We start from the raw sequence: 20,976 nt of genomic DNA on the forward strand, positions 1-20,976 counted from the left end.
CTGCTTCACTCCTTCTCACAAACTGACTAGCTTTCTAGACCTTTCCTGACTCCTACTGTTTCCATGACAACCCCTTTGTCACTCTCTCCACTTTCTCCACCCTCACCCTCTACCTAGCTCATCCCAGGCCCTGAGAGGTCTGGTGTGGGATGTACGTGTCTGGGTTTTGGGTAGTGCGGAGCACCACACCTCATCCGAGGTGCAGTACCTCTGTGGCGACTGCACCTCAGGGGCGCCACAATGATCCTCTGAAACACAGCCGATTGCTTTGGTCAGCATAGGAAAATATTTGATTAGCCTCCAGTAGTAGAAAAAACTACAAGAAAAAAACAAAACAACGAGGTGGTACAATTATCGGTGGAACTTTAAAGCCTCATTTTTGCTTTAATCCCATATTTTTAATATTTGTCATTACAGCTTTTACTGTTATAAAGATGACATATTAAAGTGCATTACAAATTGTATTGAAATTTTTCATTGGTCATTACATTATCAGATATAACATTCATTGTCTAAGTCGAGCACCCTGCAGTACAATATCTTTAGAAATTACTCTAAAATATAAGGCAGAAAAAAAAAATATTACATAATTACATTGCAGAATTCAAACAAATGTCAAGAGTATGTGATAAATTAACATCTTTCCACATAAGTGCGATCCCCAACTGGGAACATACAAGTAAATTTACAGATTATTATGTATTCTACTATGAAACGCGAACAAATAGGGCAGATAAATAATGACATCTATGCTCACATCTCAAAAAATGCAAGCCCCTTTTAAAAAAAAAATCATCATCATCATGCCATATGCATATTACTGCTTGGACTTGGAGATTGCTCAAAAGGAGTTGTCCAGGATATTTTTTTTCCACTGTAGGCTCACAGAGGTCGAAAATAAAATCAGCTGATCCAGTGATGCTTCTCCGCCACTGCCTTGGTTTACAGGCTGCAGGGGTTATGTCATGGCTACGGCACACATGACAGCTGCAGCCAGTCACGGAGCTCAGCGGCTCTGCCAAAGTAGTCACACGGGCCACTGATCTCTCCGTTTGGCTTCAGCTGTCACATGTGCTGTAGCTGTAACATCACCACTGCAGCCTGCAAATAAAGACTGGCGGCAGCGGTGGATTGGCATCACTGGACCTGCAAAGGGAGAGTAACAGCTGTGTTTATAATTTTAGATCTCTGGACCTATAGTGAATCATAATCCAGACCATCCTTTCAAGTCACTGGCACATTTTTTTTTCTTTTTTTTTTAAGGTTTTCTCCTACCCGCAGTCCCTGAGGTTCAGTATCACTGCTAAAATGATTGTTCAACCACATACAAATTTTAAAAAATTAAAAAAATCTTAGAATGCGATTAATAGTCAAAAATGTTTAACTCAGCTTTCCAATACCAATGATTTCTCTGTCCCCTGTTCTTTCTACTTCAGCAATGACATGTCAACATAAGACCACTGCAGTCAATCACTGGCCACAGCTATGGCTGCCGCTGTGCTGACCCGCCTCCACTACAGTCAGTACTTAGCCACACCTGGCACACATGTAAAATGCTGCCTCACTGGACCCGGAACTACAAAGACCAGTGGGAGAATGGGAAAGCCTTAGCATGGGTGTGTGGATTGGTAAGGCGAGTACAGCTTAATTTTTGTGTTTTCTAGCATTCTAAGCAGTTTAAAAAAATAGGTTGAAATATAACCCCGGCACATGGACTATTATTACATTTTCCTCCACAAATACCTAGCATTCATGCTCTGACACCCTCCCCACCGCTAATTGGCAGCTTTCTGCCTATGCACAGTGTACACAGAAAGCTGCCAATCAGTGGTGTGGGTGGGGTTATACAGAGCTCCGCAGTCAGAGCGCGTGTGGATTTGCAGCAGAGCAAACAGTCATTTTATTTCAGTAAGTGACATTACTGGAATCAGGGTCTCTGCCCCTTCTTTATGCTGCTCTCAGATAAGGTGGCAAAAACCGGGTGACAGATTCACTATAATATTTCACATACTTAATCATGACTTGTGACAACTATTATTTTTTCCAGAATGCTGCTTAAAACTGTTGTCACCTCCCTGGCCTACTCCTGTCGGTAGGTCATATACAAAGTGTATTACAATGAGCATATTTATAATCTAACCCAACCTATGGTACTTTAGAATTGTAATACAAGATCAATGTTAGCGGAAATTCTGATCTAAATGCCCAGCATAAATACCTATTGCTAGAAATTAGTGTCCTGGTCTGTGAAGGTGGTAAGAAATCTAGAAAAATATATGTCTATTGTGATTAGAGTTATTAGACCCCATCACTTTGTATGACCCAGAATTTAGTGTCATTTTGCTTTCTTTGATCAGTATTAAACTTCATGTGACTACGGAGTTTCATATTGCATTAAAATCATAGTAATAAAAAGGTTTCCATTCTCAGTTTGACAGTCATTAAAATATTTGTTTAGTTACATAATCACATCCAGTTTCTCGGAAGTAAAAGGGGAATAAGTAACATAGTTCAGTGTGAACATAGCTGTTGTGGCATGTACTGTATATTACCGATTACATTCTGACTACATTAGATGCATGAACAACATTCATTTCAAACCTACTTTGGATGAAGATTTCATATGTTAAAAAGGTGATCCTGCAAATCAGCTTAACTTCCCCAAGCCCTTACGAGATAATCATTAGGCCGTGGGAGTTAGACCCCCACAAACTAATACTGATGGCCTAAACTAAGAAAAGGCTCAGTTTTGTTGAAGAAAATGTATCCTCAGAAAATGATCTATTGTTTACATTATTATTTTATGGTAAATGGATTTTCAAAAAAGTTTGATAAAAGTTTATTTTAAGTTTAGGTACCCCTATCTAGGTTATTAAAAAATAAACCCACAGAAACAAACAGAAATCTTGCAATTTTCAAACTGGCCTAGTATAGACTCACTTTCGCTGATTTATACAGAAGACTTTTCTGCAGCCTCATCATCACAAGCAGGATTACACTGAAAGGTAATTCCTGTATGCACCGTAGATATCACACTATCCAGTAGTCACAGGTGATGTTACAGCGCACCTCTTCCTCCTCCCTGAACAGTCACCTTTGCCCTAATCAGAGCATGCTCTTTGCATACTCCAATAAAACTAAGTAGGGTCTGAGTTAGTCTGCTGGTCTCTCACTGCTAATATCCATGTGGCTTCCTGAAAGTACAGGAAGTACGAGTTATGCCTAGAGGCCACTGTGAAAAAACAAACAAAAAAGTTATACACAAAAATAACATAAAAAGGAATGTGTCATCAACAAATTACCTATTGATTAAAAATGAGTTTTTAAGTGCATTTCTATGTAAATCACTAGCTTGTTAAAGGGGCATTCTCAGGTTGTCTCTTGAGCGGCTCACAACTGCAGTCTCATTCCATCCTGGTTTCTGGCAGGACGGGCTCTCCAGTGACTGTTCTGGTGAGCAGAAGAACTTAATAGAACTATAAAACTCAGCTGCAACACATTCAGCCATCAGTGTTTTTTTCCCAGAGTCTACACTGCCATCACTGTAGTTATATTTCCGCATAATGGTGCATTTGAACAAGCACACAGCTCCAGGCAGTGAGAGCCATGAATAGAAGACCTGCTTTAAAAGTTGACAATAGTGGGGGCTGCTGATTTTGCAAGATTTATAACAGCAACTTGTCAGGAGTTGAGGGGAAGGTAGGTGAGCAGCTAATTTCTGTACAGAAATCAATGGGCTGGAGAGAGCAGACTTGAATGTTAGGGGTTAGACTGCCTTTAAATTCAAAAAGAGGGGCTGTTGGCATAGTGTGTCTGTTCAAACTACCGTGCACCCTTGACACTGCCTATCATTTAAGTGCACCTTCCCATCTAGTTTCCATCTATGCCCTTCATTGACTCTATGAAGCCAGAGCTGTCAAGTAAGTGGGTAAAGTGGGGGAGGGAGTAAAGTCAAAGGGAAAATACGTAGGTGGTAAGGTGCACTTAAATGTTTAACCATACCAAGCGTGCACCAGGTGCCTGTACTTGGTTTGAACAGTTATTCTGTGCTGATAGACTCCCTTTATCTACTGCACTCACTTGGCCACACTCTGTCAGTTGATCTCTTTGGAAACCAGCTGAACACCATGTAAGATAAAAGCTCTCATTGCAGGAAAATGACAGCAGATAAAAAAAAGCAAGTCAACTGCAAACATGCTTATTTTCATGCTGTTAAACTATGGTAATTAAAGCAAATACCATGAGAATACCCCTTTAAGTCAGATTATATAAAATATATGTATTCTAATTCATTCCCCAGAGTACGTTGTTGGAATAAGATGCTTATTTCTGTTTTCGGGTAATATTAATCTATCCTGCCATAACAGGGTAAGTGATGTGGCACAGGGGTGACTTTGGCATCTAAGCAATTAAACTGCAGCTAACTGAACTGCCCAGAACTTCATGGAATAGAGTCTATCACTTCTTACAGAGCGCATTGTAGTAGATTTGCTATCAGCAAGTTCTACAAATGTGTGAGGCACATTCCTGTATAAGAACATAGAAGGGTAGATGACTCAGTAGTGACATACCATAGGCACTGGATTTTCAAAACTAAGGTCATGTCAGGTCTTTTGATTTTACCCTTGTGAGTATAATAGAGGAGTCTCTGCAGTAATGTCAAGCATTTTTTTTTTTACCTCGTCAATAGCAGATTTACTACTTTTCCAGAATTGTTAAACTTCACCTCATCAAGACCTGGAAAGTTTAAGGACTATTTGGCATTGGCAAAGGGTAATATAAAAAGCTCTCCAGTATCTTTCATTTCTTTGTTGCTGTGACGGTGAGGGCCAGCAGGCACGCCTCCTTGATTGACAGTTTGGATTCATTAGCTTCATCCTATATGCTGCTCTAACATGTGCAAGTCTGCAGTGTTCATTCTGAAGTCTACACTGTTGTCACAATATTTGCATATATGGATAACAAGACCTTTGAACAAGCACACAGCACAAGAAAGTGAAAGCAGTGATTAGGAGATCTGGTATCTCATGAGTTAACCCCTTAGCCTGGACTAAGTACTGCGCACACCTGGCCAGGCCCTGGTAGTTGAGGCCCTTGGCAATAAGCCGTACAGTATATAAGCTAAAAGCCCTAATAACTCGAGAATGAAAGCAGATAGTTAGACAGCATGAAAAAAATGAAGTTTGCAATTGACTGGCTTTATCCAACTATACCAATTTCGTAACTTGGGAATATCCCCTTAAGTTTTGAAAATATACTGCATGTATAATGCATTTTATAGCATACCGTACATATATTTTCTCTCTTTACATTTCATTGACATTTTATAGTCCAAAGCTTTGTTTTACTTCAGACTTTAAAGGAATGGTCTCAGCTTTGGTAGCTATTCACCTTTGGCTAGGAGTTGGACCTCGGAGACCCCCACTGTTCCCAATAACTGGATTGTGTAGTCAATCATGCACACTGCCACTCCATTCATTCTTAATGGGAATGCCGAAGACAAACCGAATGCAGCTCTTGAGAGCCCTGATTCATGACATTGGTGGGGGTCCCAGTGGTAAGACCCCAGTGATCTGGTCGTTATCCCCCATCTACTTGATAGCTGATAACTTCCAAAACTTGAGAATACCTTTTTAACAAGGACATTCCAGACATTAGCTGTTGCAGATGAAACAAGCCGAATAGTCTTCATCTTGACAGCACTTGGCAGCAATTTCTTGTTAAGATAATAAAAATATAACACTGTCTTGTGTTGGAAATTTGTAACATGAAGTAAAATTGCTACAGGTTTGTGGGTGAGCCCTTTCCAATGGAATTCTCTTGATTACTTTATATAGTATTGTACCTCAGTCTATTGCACTACCTGGACTTTATCCAATACTTGTGTTGCATTTTTTGGAGCCACGTGGCATTCATCCCCAACAGATCAACTCCCTGAGAGAGCATCCTTTTCTCCAAGGCGTTTCACCTCACAGACTTCTGATCTGAGGTACGGTACATAGGATTTCATGGATACTTCTGTCTCTCATTTTCCCTGATAAAATTCTATTAGTGAGAGCATTGGTGGGTCATTATTCCGAAATTGCCACTCATATTACAAAATCCTCTTGTTTCATTGCTGGGCGATAAATAATATTTTGGTGATTAGTAGTCCCAACAGTGTCACTTGGGTTATAAATTTTCTTTTTAGTCTTTCCTTCTTTTTTATCAAGTATGTAAGATGCCAAGAACATAAAAAGTCCAGATGAGGTGACAGCACTACATGTGAAGTAGAATACTAGATTATATTGACCAGTGATGTCCACCAGCAAACCTGTGGGATAAAAACAGACATAAGCATTAATTCAGATACTAATATATATACAGCAGGTGAAATAAGTATTGAGCACGTCACCAATTTTCTAAATAAATATATTTCTAAATGTGCTATTGACATGAAATTCCTACCAGATGTCGGTAACATGAGTAATTAGAAAGCAATTCTGCCACTTAGTGAAAATATTATCAAGTGGTTCAACTGATGACCTGTAAAAAGGAGTCTCATTACCAAAATGCCACACAAGAAACATCTCATGGTGGGCAAAACTAGTGAGCTGTCTCAAGACCTTCACAACCTTATTGTTGCGAAACATACTGATGGCATTGGTTACAGAAGAATTTCTAAACTACTGAAGATTCCAGTGAACACTGCTGGGGTCATATTCCGGAGGTGGAAAGAACATCATTTCACCATAAACCGGCCATAACCAGGTGCTCCCTGTAAAACTTCCCCTGGTTAGGGGTACAAGATTCTGCTTCTCTATACAAAAAGCAGAACACAAATAGTCAGAGTGATAAATTCTCTATCAGGAATACATTAAGGTACCTTCACACTAAACGATATCGCTAGCGATCCGTGACGTTGCAGCGTCCTGGCTAGCGATATCATTGTGTTTGACAGGCAGCAGCGATTAGGATCAGGTGCCATCGTTGGTCGGAGCAGAAAGGCCAGAACTTTATTTCGTCGCTGGATCTCCTGTAGACATCGCTGCATCGGTGTGTGTGACACCGATCCAGCGATGTCTTCACTGGTAACCAGGGTAAACATCGGGTTACTAAGCGCAGGGCCGCGCTTAGTAACCCGATGTTTACCCTGGTTACCAGCGTAAACGTAAAAAAAAAAAAAACAGTACATACTCACATTCCAGTGTCCGTCAGGTCCCTCGCCGTCCGCTTCCTGCACTGACTGTGAGTGCTGGCCCTAAAGTAAAAGCAGAGCACAGCGGTGACGTCACCGCTGTGCTGTACTTTACGGCCGGCACTCACAGTCAGTGCGGGAAGCGGATGGCGAGGGACCTGACGGACACCGGAATGTGAGTATGTACTGTTTGGTTTTTTTTACGTTTACGCTGGTAACCAGGGTAAACATCGGGTTACTAAGTGCGGCCCTGCGCTTAGTAACCCGATGTTTACCCTGGTTACCCGGGGACCTCGGCATCGTTGGTCGCTGGAGAGCTGTCTGTGTGACAGCTCTCCAGCGACCACACAACGACTTACCAACGATCACGACCAGGTCGTATCGCTGGTCGTGATCGTTGGTAAATCGTTTAGGGTGAAGGTACCTTTAGGTTCCTCTGTCCTGAAATAGAAGAGGGTTTCCTGAATCACCAAAAAAATAACATAAAATTGTCTTTTCATTTTTACCTACCTGCCAGCGGTGGTCCCACCAAGATTGTAACACTTAACAGTATTGTAAAAAGTCCAAAAGCTGCAGGAAATCGTTTCATGCCAACTATATCCATAAGTACTTGGAATATAAGTGATCCAATTACACTCATAGAGATGCCATACAGGACGCAATAAATAATGAGGCCTGGAAAGGACACAAAAGTTGCGCACACTAGGTTGCTAAGTCCATTCGCAATTACTGCTCCACTAAATAGGTAAATCAGTTTGCCAGAAAATATCCGCTGCTGAGACACGAGTCCGGCCACTGGACGTGCAAAAATATTAATAAACCCAATTAAAGAGAGCAAAAGTGCAGATGTTGAATCTTCAAAGCCACTGCTGGTGGCATACGGTACGAAGTAGAAAAGTGGCAAGACAAAGCCTAAAACCAGCCAGGTGACCCCTATTGTGTAAATCTGGTATCGTCTGTGCCGAAGTAGTAGATCAAAAGCCATGTATCTTTGTAGGCCTTTACCATGTTCCAATTCTGTAGTGTCATGGTTTACTCCATTGGCTGTTGATGAGGATCCATCCTTACTAGGGACAGCTGGTGGAGCTTTAACTGGCCTCATCATTGCACCACAAACACAACAGTTTAGCAGCACTCCACCAAAGATCATAAAGGAACCTCTCCATCCCATGGACTCCAAAAGGTGCTGGGATGCAATGGGCCAGAGAGCCATGCCTACTGAGGCCCCTGTGGATGCAAGAGCATTGGCCAAAGTCCTACGCTTGATAAAGTAGTATCCAAGTACTGTGACTGCTGCTTGGAAACAAAAACAAAGTCCCAAACCTGTGAGAAAAACAAAACAGAATACTTCATTATTTCCTTTAATTAAAAAAAAGCCTTACAAATATTAAGATTACTTGGGGGAATTTTTGAATGTGAAAGCAAATGTAAAAATAAGTGTCAAATTATAGTAGAGCTTAAATAAACCAAACCATAAAACTCAAACTGTAGAAGAAAATCTTGCCAAATGTGTTCTGTGAAACATGCAACTTTAAATTTGTCAGATTGTTAATTGCTGTTCATACATTTTCTGTACTTGTAATTACATTCTTTTTCCTAAACTGAGAAATGCAGTAAGGCCTCATTCAGACATCTAATTTTTCATGCAAAAAACATTCCAAGTGTCATCAGTGTTTTTGATCCATTTTTCATTTATGTTTGGTCAATGTGTCATGTACCCAAAAACAGTATTTGTTCTTCAGATTAAGTCCTCATTCAGATATCTGACTTTCACATATGCGTGTAACAGTCCAAGTGTCATCATGGTTTGGTCAATGTGTCTGTTATTCCAATGAGTATTTTATTATTTTATCAGTGATTTCCACGTATGGATACATTAATTAAAAAGCTTCTCCTACTCATTACAATGTTAAAAGGAATCCCTCGGCAGGTTTTTAGAGCTTAAACTAAGGGGTAGGATTCAGCTGCCTTTTACCAGTTCCGGGGAACTGGTTACTAACATTACCGCCGGTTTCCAGAACCGGCAAGGAGCAGCGCCTTGATCGGTGGCCCGCCAGTTTCAACTGAGTGTGGTACAGAAAGCTGCCTACATCAGCTGCCAGCCTCTTCTGCAACGCATCTGGAGCAAGAAGAGGATGACATGGGAGCGTGGAGAGGCAAGATTTTTTTTGTGTATTACAAAGGAGTGCCAGGATGCGGGACAACGATGTTGGACATTATTACAGTAAGGGGCCAGGATGGAGAACATTGTTACAGGAAGGGGCCAGGATTGGCAGCAGTTACTGTATAGGAGCCTGAATAGGGAACATAGATTATTGGTTTATGGTGGCAAGTGGTGGACATAACTACTGTAAGGGCAAATTACGGGACATTATTACTGTTGTATTATATTTTTCTAGTCATGGTGTGGCAGTATTTATCCCTTGTATGTGGTTTTATTTAATCACTATTTGATGTTAATATGTGGTCTGGTCATGGTATGGCGGTATTTGGCCATTGTATGTAGTATTTGATCACTGAAAATAATATGTGGTCTGGTCATGATGTATAGGTACTTGTCCATTGTATGTAGTATTTGGTCATTATATGCTGGTAATTTGTGGTGTGGCCATGGTGTGACAGTATTTATCCCTTGTATGTAGATATATTTGGGCACTATTTGGCTATGGGCACACGGTGCATTACTGAAGCATTTTCACAGAATTTTTTCCTTGCGGAAATGGCTAAAAAACGCTATGGAATCTTTATGAAAGCTAATTCAATGACAATTCTGAAGTGTTGCACAAATGATCGGTAAATTTCCTTTGAGTATTTGCAGTGCGTTTTTTTTCTGCAGCATGTCAATTCTTTGTGCAAATTTTTAGCTTTTTTAACACATTGACTTCAATTGAGTCAGTCAAATCTGCAGCAAAATCGCAGGTATGAAAAGGTATGCGGAATTGCTGAGTTCTTGTTTGCATTTTTACCGGCTTCATATGGTGTTTTCCATGTTGTCATCTGTGTGACAGCGTGGGAAACACTGGCATGGTGGTTCTTATCTGCAGTAACATTACCGCTGGTAAGACCGTCAGTCAGAGCGCTGCGGAGTCATACTGTCAGATGTCAGCGTGACCCTGCAGCTGTGACCCCCGGTAAAAAGCTTACCGTAGGTCAGCAGACGTGGGCTGATGAGACTACTCCTCCTATCAGGCTGTGTCTGCTGTCACTGATAACAGTGATGTCAGGAACTGCTGATGGGAGAAGCAGTCTCATCAGCCAACGCCTGTGCTCGCACTTAAATAAAAAAAAAAAAAAAAGACAAGCACAATCAAGTTGCATACAAATTTGTGAAAATGTCAAGGAGTTTAATGCCAGAATCCTGGCAAAAAGCTCCTTTGAATTTACTCTACTTACATCGGCAGAGGAGCATAGTAGCAAGTTAGAAATATAAATAAATAACCTGCTGAAAGATACTGTGGGACATACAACATGAACCTTATACATTACATAGACATAAAGTGGCATGGTGAGATCGCAGGCACTGCTATTGCTGGAACGACACCGCTGAAGGAGGTGTGCATCTATTATCTGGCATTTTACAAGGGGATTAGGGGACTAGGAAATATAGCTGTCTACCAGTCGTCATCTAAGATGTATGGACACCTTTATTTGACAGAGGCACCAGAGCCAGATGTGACTGCAACCTCATCACCTCACAGCTTTAGGGTATGTGCAGTTGGGTTTTTGCTGCAAATACTTGGGGGTTAACAGGAAAAAAAAGCTGCATAAAACATGTATGTTTGTTGTTGTTTTATTTTTTTTTAACATGTTTTTGGATGTGTTTTTTTCCCCCCACTCATTGGAGAGGGTAAAAAGCACTCCAAAAGCCCTGAAAGAATTGACATACTGCAGATTAAAAAAATGCTTTGATGAGTCAAATCTGCAAGAAATAAAAATAAGCATGGTCCGAGTGCCGGCTGCAGTGTCGGGTATTGATGCGCGAGACTCGCCCCCGGCCTTAGGCATACAGTATACACTCAAAAAAACAGTGTCTGAACAAGTCCTTACAATTTAGTGAAGTGCCACGAATACAGCCTCACTGGAATATTGCTTTTCTTTAGGGAAAAACAGCATCCAGTTGGGAATATAGTTTCCTTGAAAAATATGCAAATCTCCTTCCTGTAGATGGAAGAGCGCTGTTTCTAGAGTACAACTTCCATCATTAACTAGTAGGTCAGTATTTATGTTGAAAAAAAGAAAACACTAAATGTTCACCTTTGTAAAACATGTTTTCCCTTTATCTTAATAAGTTCAAAATGTTTGTACTAATTATTTTCATAATCTATCTTAACTGAAGTCAGAGATCAATTTTTCTGCTATAGAGCTTCACTATATAAACCGATATTATGGCATTAATTGTTGGACCTAGAGCAAAATATAATTCCCAATGTTAGAAAGTTATGTGATCTGTAAGAAAAAAAAAAGTTAAACTGTCAGATAATGTGTGGTGACAATTTATATTGTATGAAGAAAAAAAAATCTTGTAGTAGAAAAATTCGATTATGAAGAACTCACCTCCAATAAGTCCAGCACTTAAGTAGAGGTGTACAATAGTCTGAGAGAAGGAGCTGGTGACCATCCCAATGCCACATAAGAGGCTGCCAACCATTACCGACACTCTGCAGCCAAATCTTTCTACCATAATGCTGCATAATGGACCTGTAGGATAGGAATATATAAAGAAAATATGATCTCGTATTGGTAATAGAGACTTCAACACAACTTATTTGTAAAGTGCATAGAAGTGTGTAGTTAACAATATTCCAAGTGTAATTTTTATTTTTGTAGGTGCCCTTTTAAATTTTTCCTCATCCTTCTTGTTCCACCAGGTATAATCCCCCAAGGAATGTGCATCAACCCCAGCCCTTAATACTGCATGTGTTGTTTTAAATCCTAAGGATTAAGCAGTTGTTTTCATCATCATATTTCAAGAACCATAATACTAATTTAAAAAAAATGCAGTACTATAAAAGTACAAATGAAAGCGATACAGACATGGATGTAATCTATATGCACACACTGGAGAGGAAAAAATATATAGTTACAAATAATGCAGAATCAAATATAAAAGTATCGGGTAAGCATCAATATTGGTCCGAGCCTTCTTCAGTATTGTCGGTATGCCGGCTTCAGAGTCTGATCAGTGTGGTGAGACCATTAACCTTATAGATCAGTAAGCAGATTGAAGCCTGATTTGAAATCATTAAAGGGAACCTGTCGCCCCCAATATCAACGGTGAGCTAAGCCCACCGGCATCAGGGGCTTATCTACAGCATTCTGTAATGCTGTAGATAGGCCCCCGATGTAACCTAAAAAATGAGAAAAAGAGGTTAGATTATACTCACCTGGGGAGGCGGTCCGATCCGATGGGCATCGCGGTCCGGTCCGGGGCATCCCATCTTCGTACGATGATGTCCTCTTCTGGTCTTCATGCTGCGGCTCCGGCACAGGCGTACTTTGTCTGCCCTGTTGAGGGGAGAGCAAAGTACTGCAGTGCGCAGGGCCTCTCTGACCTTTCCCGGCACCTGCGCACTGCAGTACTTTGCTCTGCCCTCAACAGGGCAAACAAAGTACGCCTGCGCTGGAGCCGCTGTGTGAAGACCAGAAGAGGACGTCACCTGATGAAGATAGGAGGCGCCGAACCCGACCGCGACACCCATTGGACTGGACCGGGACCGCCCCGGGTGAGTATAATATAACCTCTTTTTCTCCTCTTTTAGGATACATCGGGGGGCTTATCTACAGCATTACAGAATGCCGTAGATAAGCCCCTGATGCCGGTGGGCTTAGCTCAACTTCCATTTTGGGGGTGACAGGTTCCCTTTAAGTAATGGCAACATTACCTGTAAGGTTCTTGAGGTCTTCATCTATCCATGTGTTTCCTCTCTGTCCACAACACCCAAATTGTCATATACTCCCAATTTACAAAATTTACATTTCTTTGTAGTTCGTAATTAAAACAACAAAACAAAAAAGTGTTGGAGAGAGGATTTTTTTTATACCTTTAGAATTTAAAAGTGTTGTTCAGGCTTGGGGTACAAGTCTGCTGTCACTGCCAGTCATATTCCGACTGGATGTGTCCTACCTCACTCAAACTTGAGGGTGAGGTGACGCATGTTTAGTTGGCATGTAACCACCTGTATACAAATCACATACTTGCGGTCACATGTCCGCCTGCTCCCGATGCACTGTAGAATCCTTACAGCTAGTGCACTGCCATAGAGTGGCTGCAAACTAGTACCCCAATCATAGAGAACCCCCTTAATACTTTATACTCATGGGTCATTTGTAAGGTTCACATTTTCAATAGTAAAGCACTTGACCCTTGAAGTCGCAATGCGGTTATGACGCAGAGGGAACCTTTCTAATTGCTACAATCACTATTGACTTCAGCATGTAAAGAGTTAAACGATTGAAGACCAATAAACTAGGTCTCCAATCCGTAACCTAAGCCCAGAGTTGGTACCTGTAGCCTTGGCATTGGGATTGTGCAGTAATCTTCTGCAGCACCACCATAGCATAGCCCCAGACTAGAAGTACACATAAAGAAGTTGTACAAAATTAAAGAAAAAAAAAAACTGCATCCAAAGAAATATCAGAAGTGGTCCAGATAATCCTTTCATGCACTGCCACTACAGTCCCCACCAATCATCATTTTCTTCAGGCATATTGTCTTACTACATAACTGTTGAGGTCAGAGTAATCTTTGGCATCATCACTGAGCCCAGTGATTTACCACAGAGGCCACGTATTAAGCAACACATGTCCACGGGAGGTTGGATAACACGAGATCAGCAGTCCAAAAGTAAGCGGAGACCAATGGTGATCAGAGCTGCCACTGATTAAAGGAGTATGTATTGAATACTTTAAAAACGTGACAACATCTTTACCAACCACAATAAAAAAAATAGTATACAATGGTTATTAAGGCAGTAAAATGTATTTATGTAATACATTTAGACAAAGATAAAAGTCAAGTGACGTCACTTGCAGGGAAGAGGCTCTATTCTCTGCTTTTCCAGGTAATCTTTTTATAATGCACACTGACTGTGCCCTCTTGCCAGCTCGTTACTTCTGATCAAAGCCGGCGAGTGAGCGCACCGTCACTGTGCAATATGCAGTGACAAGAAACTACTTAGCATACGTTGGGATTGACAAAAGATGAAGGCTCTGAGCAGGGTCTAACCCAGCCTCTGAAATCAATGTCACTTCATTTCAGGGTGGAGGCAGAGGCTGCGGCATTGACCGCAGCCTCTGCTTCCCGATGAAGACTTGTTTGACTATCCCAGCTTGCAGGATTCTCAAATGAAGTGTCAAAGAGGAAGCAGTAAAACAATAAAGTAGAGTAGTGAGGGAATGATAAAGACTTTTTAATTAAAGTATATTAGAATAGAGATTAGATTATGAAATTAAATAGACTGACATTTAGGATTACAGTAAATGTAATTCCGAACCACCACTTTACTGTAATAGAATCATAGAATGATAGAGTTGGAAGGGACCTCCTGGGCCATCTGGTCGAACCCCCTGCTCAAAGCAGGATTCACTAAATCATCTCAGAGAGATGTCTGTCCAGCCTCTGTTTGAAAACTTCCATTGAAGGAGAACCCACCACCTCTCATGGCAGCCTGTTGATCACCCTGTCAAAAAGTTTTTTCTAATATCTAAACTGTGTCTCCTCCCATTCAGTTTCATTCCATTGCTTCTAGTCTTTCCTTGTGCAAATGAGAATAAAGATGATCCTTCTACAATGTGACAGCCCTTGAGATATTTGTAGGCTATTAAGTCTCCTCTCAGTCTTCTTTTCTGCAAGCTAAACATTCCCAAATCCTGCAACCGTTCCTCATAGGACATGGTTTGCAGACCGGTCGATCTTCTCTGAACTTTCTCCAGTTTGTTGATGTCTTTTTTAAAATGTGGTGCCCAAAACTGGACACAGTATTCCAGGTGAGGTCTGACCGAAGAGGAGTAGAGGGCAATAATGACTTTGCATGATCTAGACTGTATGCTTCTGTTAATACATCCCAGAATTGCATTTGGCTTTTTTGCTGCTGCATCACACTGCTGACTCATGTTCAGTTTATGATCTATTAGTATACCAAAGTCTTTTTCACATGTGCTGTTGCTTAGCCCTATTCCTCCCATTCTGTAAATGCTTTTTCATTTTTATTGCCCAGATGTAGTACTTTGCATTTTTCCTTGTTAAAAACCATTCTGTTAGTTGCTGCCCACTGTTCCAGGTTATTTATATCTTTTTGAATCATCTCTCTCTCTTCTCTAGTATTAGCCATCGCTCCTAGCTTTGTGTCATCAGCAAATTTAATTAGTATACCCTCAATTTCTTCATCTAAATCATTGATAAAGATGTTGAACAATACAGGGCCCAGGACAGAACCCTGTGGTACCCCACTTGAGACATTCTTCCAACTGGATGTGCAGCCATTTACGACCACTCTTTGGGTCCGATCACTAAGCCAGTTATGAATCCACCGAACAGTTGCCTTGTCCATTCCATACTTAGTCATTTTTTCAATAAGGATGGTGTGAGATACTTTGTCAAATGCTTTTCTGAAGTCAAGATATACTATATCTACAGCATTTCCCTGATCCACCAAGTCAGTGATTCTGTCATAGAAGGAAATTAAGTTAGTTTGATATGACTTATTAGTTACAAAGCCATGCTGACTCTGGTTAATCACTTCATTCTTATCCAGGTACCTACATACATGTTGTTAAATAATTTGTTCAAAGATCTTTCCTGGTATGGAAGTAAGACTCGCCGGCCTAAAGTTCCCTGGGTCCAACTTCTTCCCCTTTTTGAAGATAGGAAGGACATTTGCTCTTCTCCAGTCTTCTGGGTCTTCTCCTGTTCTCCAGGAATTTTCAAAGATTATGGAGTGTGGTTCAAAAATTTCTTCTGCTATCTCCTTCAGTACTCTGGGGTGTAATTCATCTGGACCTGGAGACTTGAATTCATTTATGTTACCTAAGTGTTTCCTCACTATCTTTCTGTTTATAGATATCCTGGATTCTTCTACTCCTTTAACCCTTTCACGACATGCGCCGTACATGTACTGCGCATGTCGTGTCTCCCCCTTTGATGTGGGCTCCGGCGGCGAGCCCACATCAAAGTCGCGACATGTCAGCTGTTTTGTACAGCTGACATGTGCGCGCAATAGCGGCGGGTGAAATCGCTATTCACCCGCCGCTATTAACCTGTTAAATGCCGCTGTCAAACAGACAGCGGCATTTAACCGGCGCTTCCGGCCGGGCGGCCGGAATTGACGTCATCGCCGACCCCTGTCACATGATCGGGGGTCGGCGATGCATCAGGATGGTAACCATAGAGGGCCTTGAGACCTCTATGGTTACTAATGCCGGCCTGCTGTGAGCGCCCCCCTGTGGTCGGCGCTCACAGCACACCTGCAATTCAGCTACATAGCAGCGATCTCATGATCGCTGCTATGTAGCTGAGCCAATCGAGTGGTGCCAGCTTCTAGCCTCCCATGGAGGCTATTGAAGCATGGCACAAGTAAAAAAAAATGTTTTTAAAAATATGAAAAAAATAAAAAAGTTTAAATCACCCCCCTTTCGCCCCATCCTAAATAAAACAATAAAAAAAAAATCAAACCTACACGTATTTGCTATCGTCACGTTCAGAATCGCCCGATCTATCAATAAAAAAGGCATTAACCTGATCGCTAAACAGCGTAGCGGAAAAAAAATTCAAAACGCCAGAATTACGTTTTTTTGGTCGCCGCGACATTGCATTAAAATGCAATAACGGGCGATCAAAAGAACATATCTGCACAAAAGTGATATTATTAAAAACGTCAGCTCGGCACGCAAAAAATAAGCCCTCACTCGACCCCAGATCACGAAAAATGGAGACGCTTCGGGTATCGGAAAATGGCACTTTTTTTTTTTTTTTTTTTTTTTTTAAAGCAAAGTTTTGAATTTTTTTTTCACCACTTGGATAAAAAATAACCTAGACATGTTAGGCTGGTTTCACACTTGCGTTTTGATCTGCAGCGTTTTAAAAAAAAACCGCATGTGGTGAAAAAACGCATGTAAACGCGGCAAAACGCCGCGTTTTTTAGATGCATACGTTTTTGCATGCAGAAAAAAAACCACTGCGTTTTGCGGCGTTTACATGCGTTTTTTCCTGCGTTTGCGTTTTTTAAACACATGCTGAGAAGTGTGTGACAGCTGCCAATCATCAAAATCAACTAGAAAACCCACTATAAACAGAAATAGCTAGGGTTAGGTGATAAAGGTATCCAAACCCTACCCCTAACCCTGACAAGCCACCCCCCACCATCAAGGTGATAAAGGCATCCTAACCCTACCCCTAACCCTAACCCTGACAAGCCAACCCCAACCATCAAGGTGATAAAGGCATCCAAACCCTAACCCTAACCCTAACCCTGACAAGCCAACCCCAACCATCAAGGTGATAAAGGCATCCAAACCCTAACCCTACCCCTAACCCTAGGGATCCATAGGAATTGGCTATTATGTTGACCTGGTGACCAGGACATTCTTCTAATAAAAAGCTTTGTTCAATGCAAGACACCCCAAGATATACGGTATTGCTATAGAGTACTAAAAATATAAACTCGTAGAGTATTGACTGTCATATAGGGTTAGGGGTAGGGTTAGGGTTTGGATCCCTTTATCACCTTGATGGTGGGGGGTGGCTTGTCAGGGTTAGGGTTAGGGTTTTCTTGTTTTTTCTTGTGTTTAGGGTTAGGGTTTTCTTGTTTTTTCTTGTGTTTTCTTGTGTTTTTCTATAAAAACTCATGCGTTTTTAACGCAAGCAAACGCATGTGCTTAAAAACGGATGCGTTTACATAGACAGCAATGCATTTTTTTTGCCGCGAATAAACGCATGCGTTTTTTTGCGGCAAAAAAACGCCGCTAGAAATTACTACAGGTTGCATTTTTGCAAATGAACGCACGCGTCAAAAAACGCATGCGTTGCCGAAAACGCGTCAAAACGCACGCTAAAAAACGCATGTGTTTTTTAATGTTAAGTATAGAAAAAAAAAAGCATGCATTTTTTAGCGCTACAACGCAGCGGACAAAAACGCAAGTGTGAAACCAGCCTTAGGTGTCTATGAACTCGTAATGACCTAGAGAATCACAATGGCAGGTTAGTTTTAGCATTTAGTGAACCTAGCAAAAAAGCCAAACAAAAAACAAGTGTGGGATTGCACTTTTTTTGCAATTTCACCGCACTTGGAATTTTTTCCCCGTTTTCTAGTAAAAGACATGGTAAAACCAATGGTGTCGTTCAAAAGTAAAACTCGTCCCGCAAAAAATAAGCCCTCACATGACCATATTGACGGAAAAATAAAAAAGTTATGGCTCTGGGAAGAAGGGAAGTGAAAAACGAAAACGCAAAAACGAAAAAGGGCCGCGACTTGAAGGGGTTAATAGGACAGTGAAGATCAGTTGATATTACATTTCCTTTCTGAGAGAAAACAGATGCAAAATAGGAATTTAAAAGTTTGGCCTTCTCAACATCCTTTCTTACCATTTCATCATTTTCATCCGTTAAAAATCCTATAGCATCTTTGACTTTTCTTTCACTTTTGACATATCCCCAAAATCCTGTTTTACTGCTTTTGACATCTCTTGCAAGCCTTAATTCATTGTCAGCTTTAGATAATCTGATTTGTGCCCTGCAGGTTCTGCAGACAGCCTTATATTCTTCTTTAGATATGCCTCCCTCTTACCATTTGATAAACATTTCTTTTTTCCTTTTTAGCATGTGTTTAAGTTCTGTTATCATCCATCCTGGTTTCCTTAAATGCTTTGTATTCTTCCCTCTTTTTTGGAATTGTTAACGATTGTGCTTTGAGAATCTAATTTTTCAAGATTTCCCAACCTTCCTGGACATTTTTGTCCTTAAGGATATCCAGCTATTGGATCCCTCCGATTCTCTTTCTGAGTCCCTTAAAACCTGCCTTTCTGAAATCTAACTTTGAAGTCTGAGTCTTCATAAGTCTTCCTCTTCTAGTTATCCAAAATTCTAAAATAGCATGGTCACTACCTCCTAGGGTCCCAGCCACTTTTACCCCCTCAACCATTTCCTCCCTGTTTATAAGGATTAGATCCAAGGTAGCAGATCCCCTTGTTTTCTCTCCTACCTTTTGGAAGATAAAGTTGTTAGCAAGAGAGGATAAGAATTTGCTTGATCTGTTAGTTTTACTTGAGAGAGATTCCCAACAAATGTCTGGATAGTTGAAATCTCCCATGACCACTATGTCATATTTTTTGGAGAACTTGGCCATTTGATGCATAAAGAGTTCATCCATACAAATTCTCTCCTCAGGACTCCTCCCCTGGTTTGATTTATTATTAATAATAATAATAATAATAAATTAATAATAGTAATAATTAGGGCATTGCAATGTTTTGCTACTTTTACACTCAGCTTGAAATCAAATCTAATGAGAAATTGTATTGTGAGTAGGTAAATGATCTTTTACAGTGAAAGCCCTTCAGATTATCACTACAGTGCATACAATAGATTAATGGGTGTTCTGTTCTGTTCTCTGTGGACAAGGCGTTCTGGCGTCTAAAGAAAGGAAAGACAAGGTGCCAGGACAAGATGTTCTGGCACTAAAGAGAAAGACAGTAGATTCTTGCCTTGTGCCATTACCATGTTTTTTACTGTCACATATTATAAATCTACATAAAATTGTTACAGGTTTATTCTCATCACAAAGTAATGACATACTAATAGCTGGATAAGGAATGCCTGTCTGGAGATTTGTCAGCAATCACACTTATATCTGTTGGCCTCGGTCAACTTGTAAATATCTCTGCAATGAGAACAGAGTGACTATTGTGTCTCACAGGAATAGCACAAAGTGAAGCGAGGTCAGGCTTTCATTAGATGTCACAAGAGCAGAGCCAGTACAGTTTGCTTGAGCACAGCAGATAAGTGTCATTACAGCTCACACACTGAGAAACCTTTAAGTTATGTTAGGGACACAACTTGTATTTGAGTGTTCCTGCCTGCTTATCATTGGACATCTAATTCAGGAGGGAGAATTGTCTGATAACGCTTGTTAAGTCCAAGTGGGTGTTAAGTCATTAATTAGGTGCCAAATACTTTGATTGCTAATATCTATGCAAAAGAGGAGAAAAGGCAAAACATGTTTATTATGTGGCCAGTTCAGCATGAAACATTTAGTGAAAGGTCCTCTTTAAACTGGCCACATCATGGAACAGTGGCTGCAGAGCTTAAAGGGAATCTGTCACCCCAAAAATCGTATATGCCACCGGCATCAGGGGCTTATCTACAGCATTCTGTAATGCTGTAGATAAGCCCCCGATGTAACCTGAAAGGTAAGAAAAACAGGTTAGATTATACTCACCCAGGGGCGGTCCTGGTCCGATGGGCGTCGCGGTCCGGCGCCTCCTATCTTCATACAATGACGTCCTCTTCTTGTCTTCCTGCCGCGGCTCCGGCGCAGGCATACTTTGTCTGCCCTGTTGAGGGCAGAGCAAAGTACTGCAGTATGCAGGCGCCAGAAAAGGTCAGAGAGGCCAGGCGCCTGCGCACTGCAGTAATTTGCTTTGCCCTCAACAGGGCAAAGTATGCCTGTGCCGGAGCCGCGGCAGGAAGACATGAAGAGGACGTCATTGTATGAAGATAGGAGGCGCAGGACCCGGACCGCAGCGGGACTGCCCCTGGGTGAGTATAATCTAACCTCTTTTTCTTACCTTTCAGGTGACATCGGGGG

The 20,976-nt window shown here is 41.1% G+C and overlaps 1 protein-coding gene across 2 annotated transcripts in view; it reads right to left on the reverse strand.

Moving 5' to 3' along the window:
* Positions 1–330: 330 nt before the first annotated feature.
* SLC16A5 (solute carrier family 16 member 5) overlaps positions 331–20,976 on the reverse strand; it is a 127,189-nt gene continuing 106,543 nt past the window's right edge. For both annotated transcript variants that reach the window (XM_077251736.1, XM_077251737.1), the window contains exons 3-5: positions 11,732–11,875; positions 7,688–8,500; positions 331–6,313 (exon numbers count right to left, since the gene is read on the reverse strand). In XM_077251736.1, the coding sequence (XP_077107851.1) occupies positions 6,090–6,313; positions 7,688–8,500; positions 11,732–11,875 (1,181 nt within the window). In that variant the 3' untranslated portion in view covers positions 331–6,089. The remainder of the gene's footprint in view (positions 6,314–7,687; positions 8,501–11,731; positions 11,876–20,976) is intronic.

The sequence above is a fragment of the Ranitomeya variabilis genome, chromosome 4 (assembly GCF_051348905.1).
Source record: "Ranitomeya variabilis isolate aRanVar5 chromosome 4, aRanVar5.hap1, whole genome shotgun sequence".
Lineage (NCBI taxonomy): Eukaryota > Metazoa > Chordata > Amphibia > Anura > Dendrobatidae > Ranitomeya > Ranitomeya variabilis.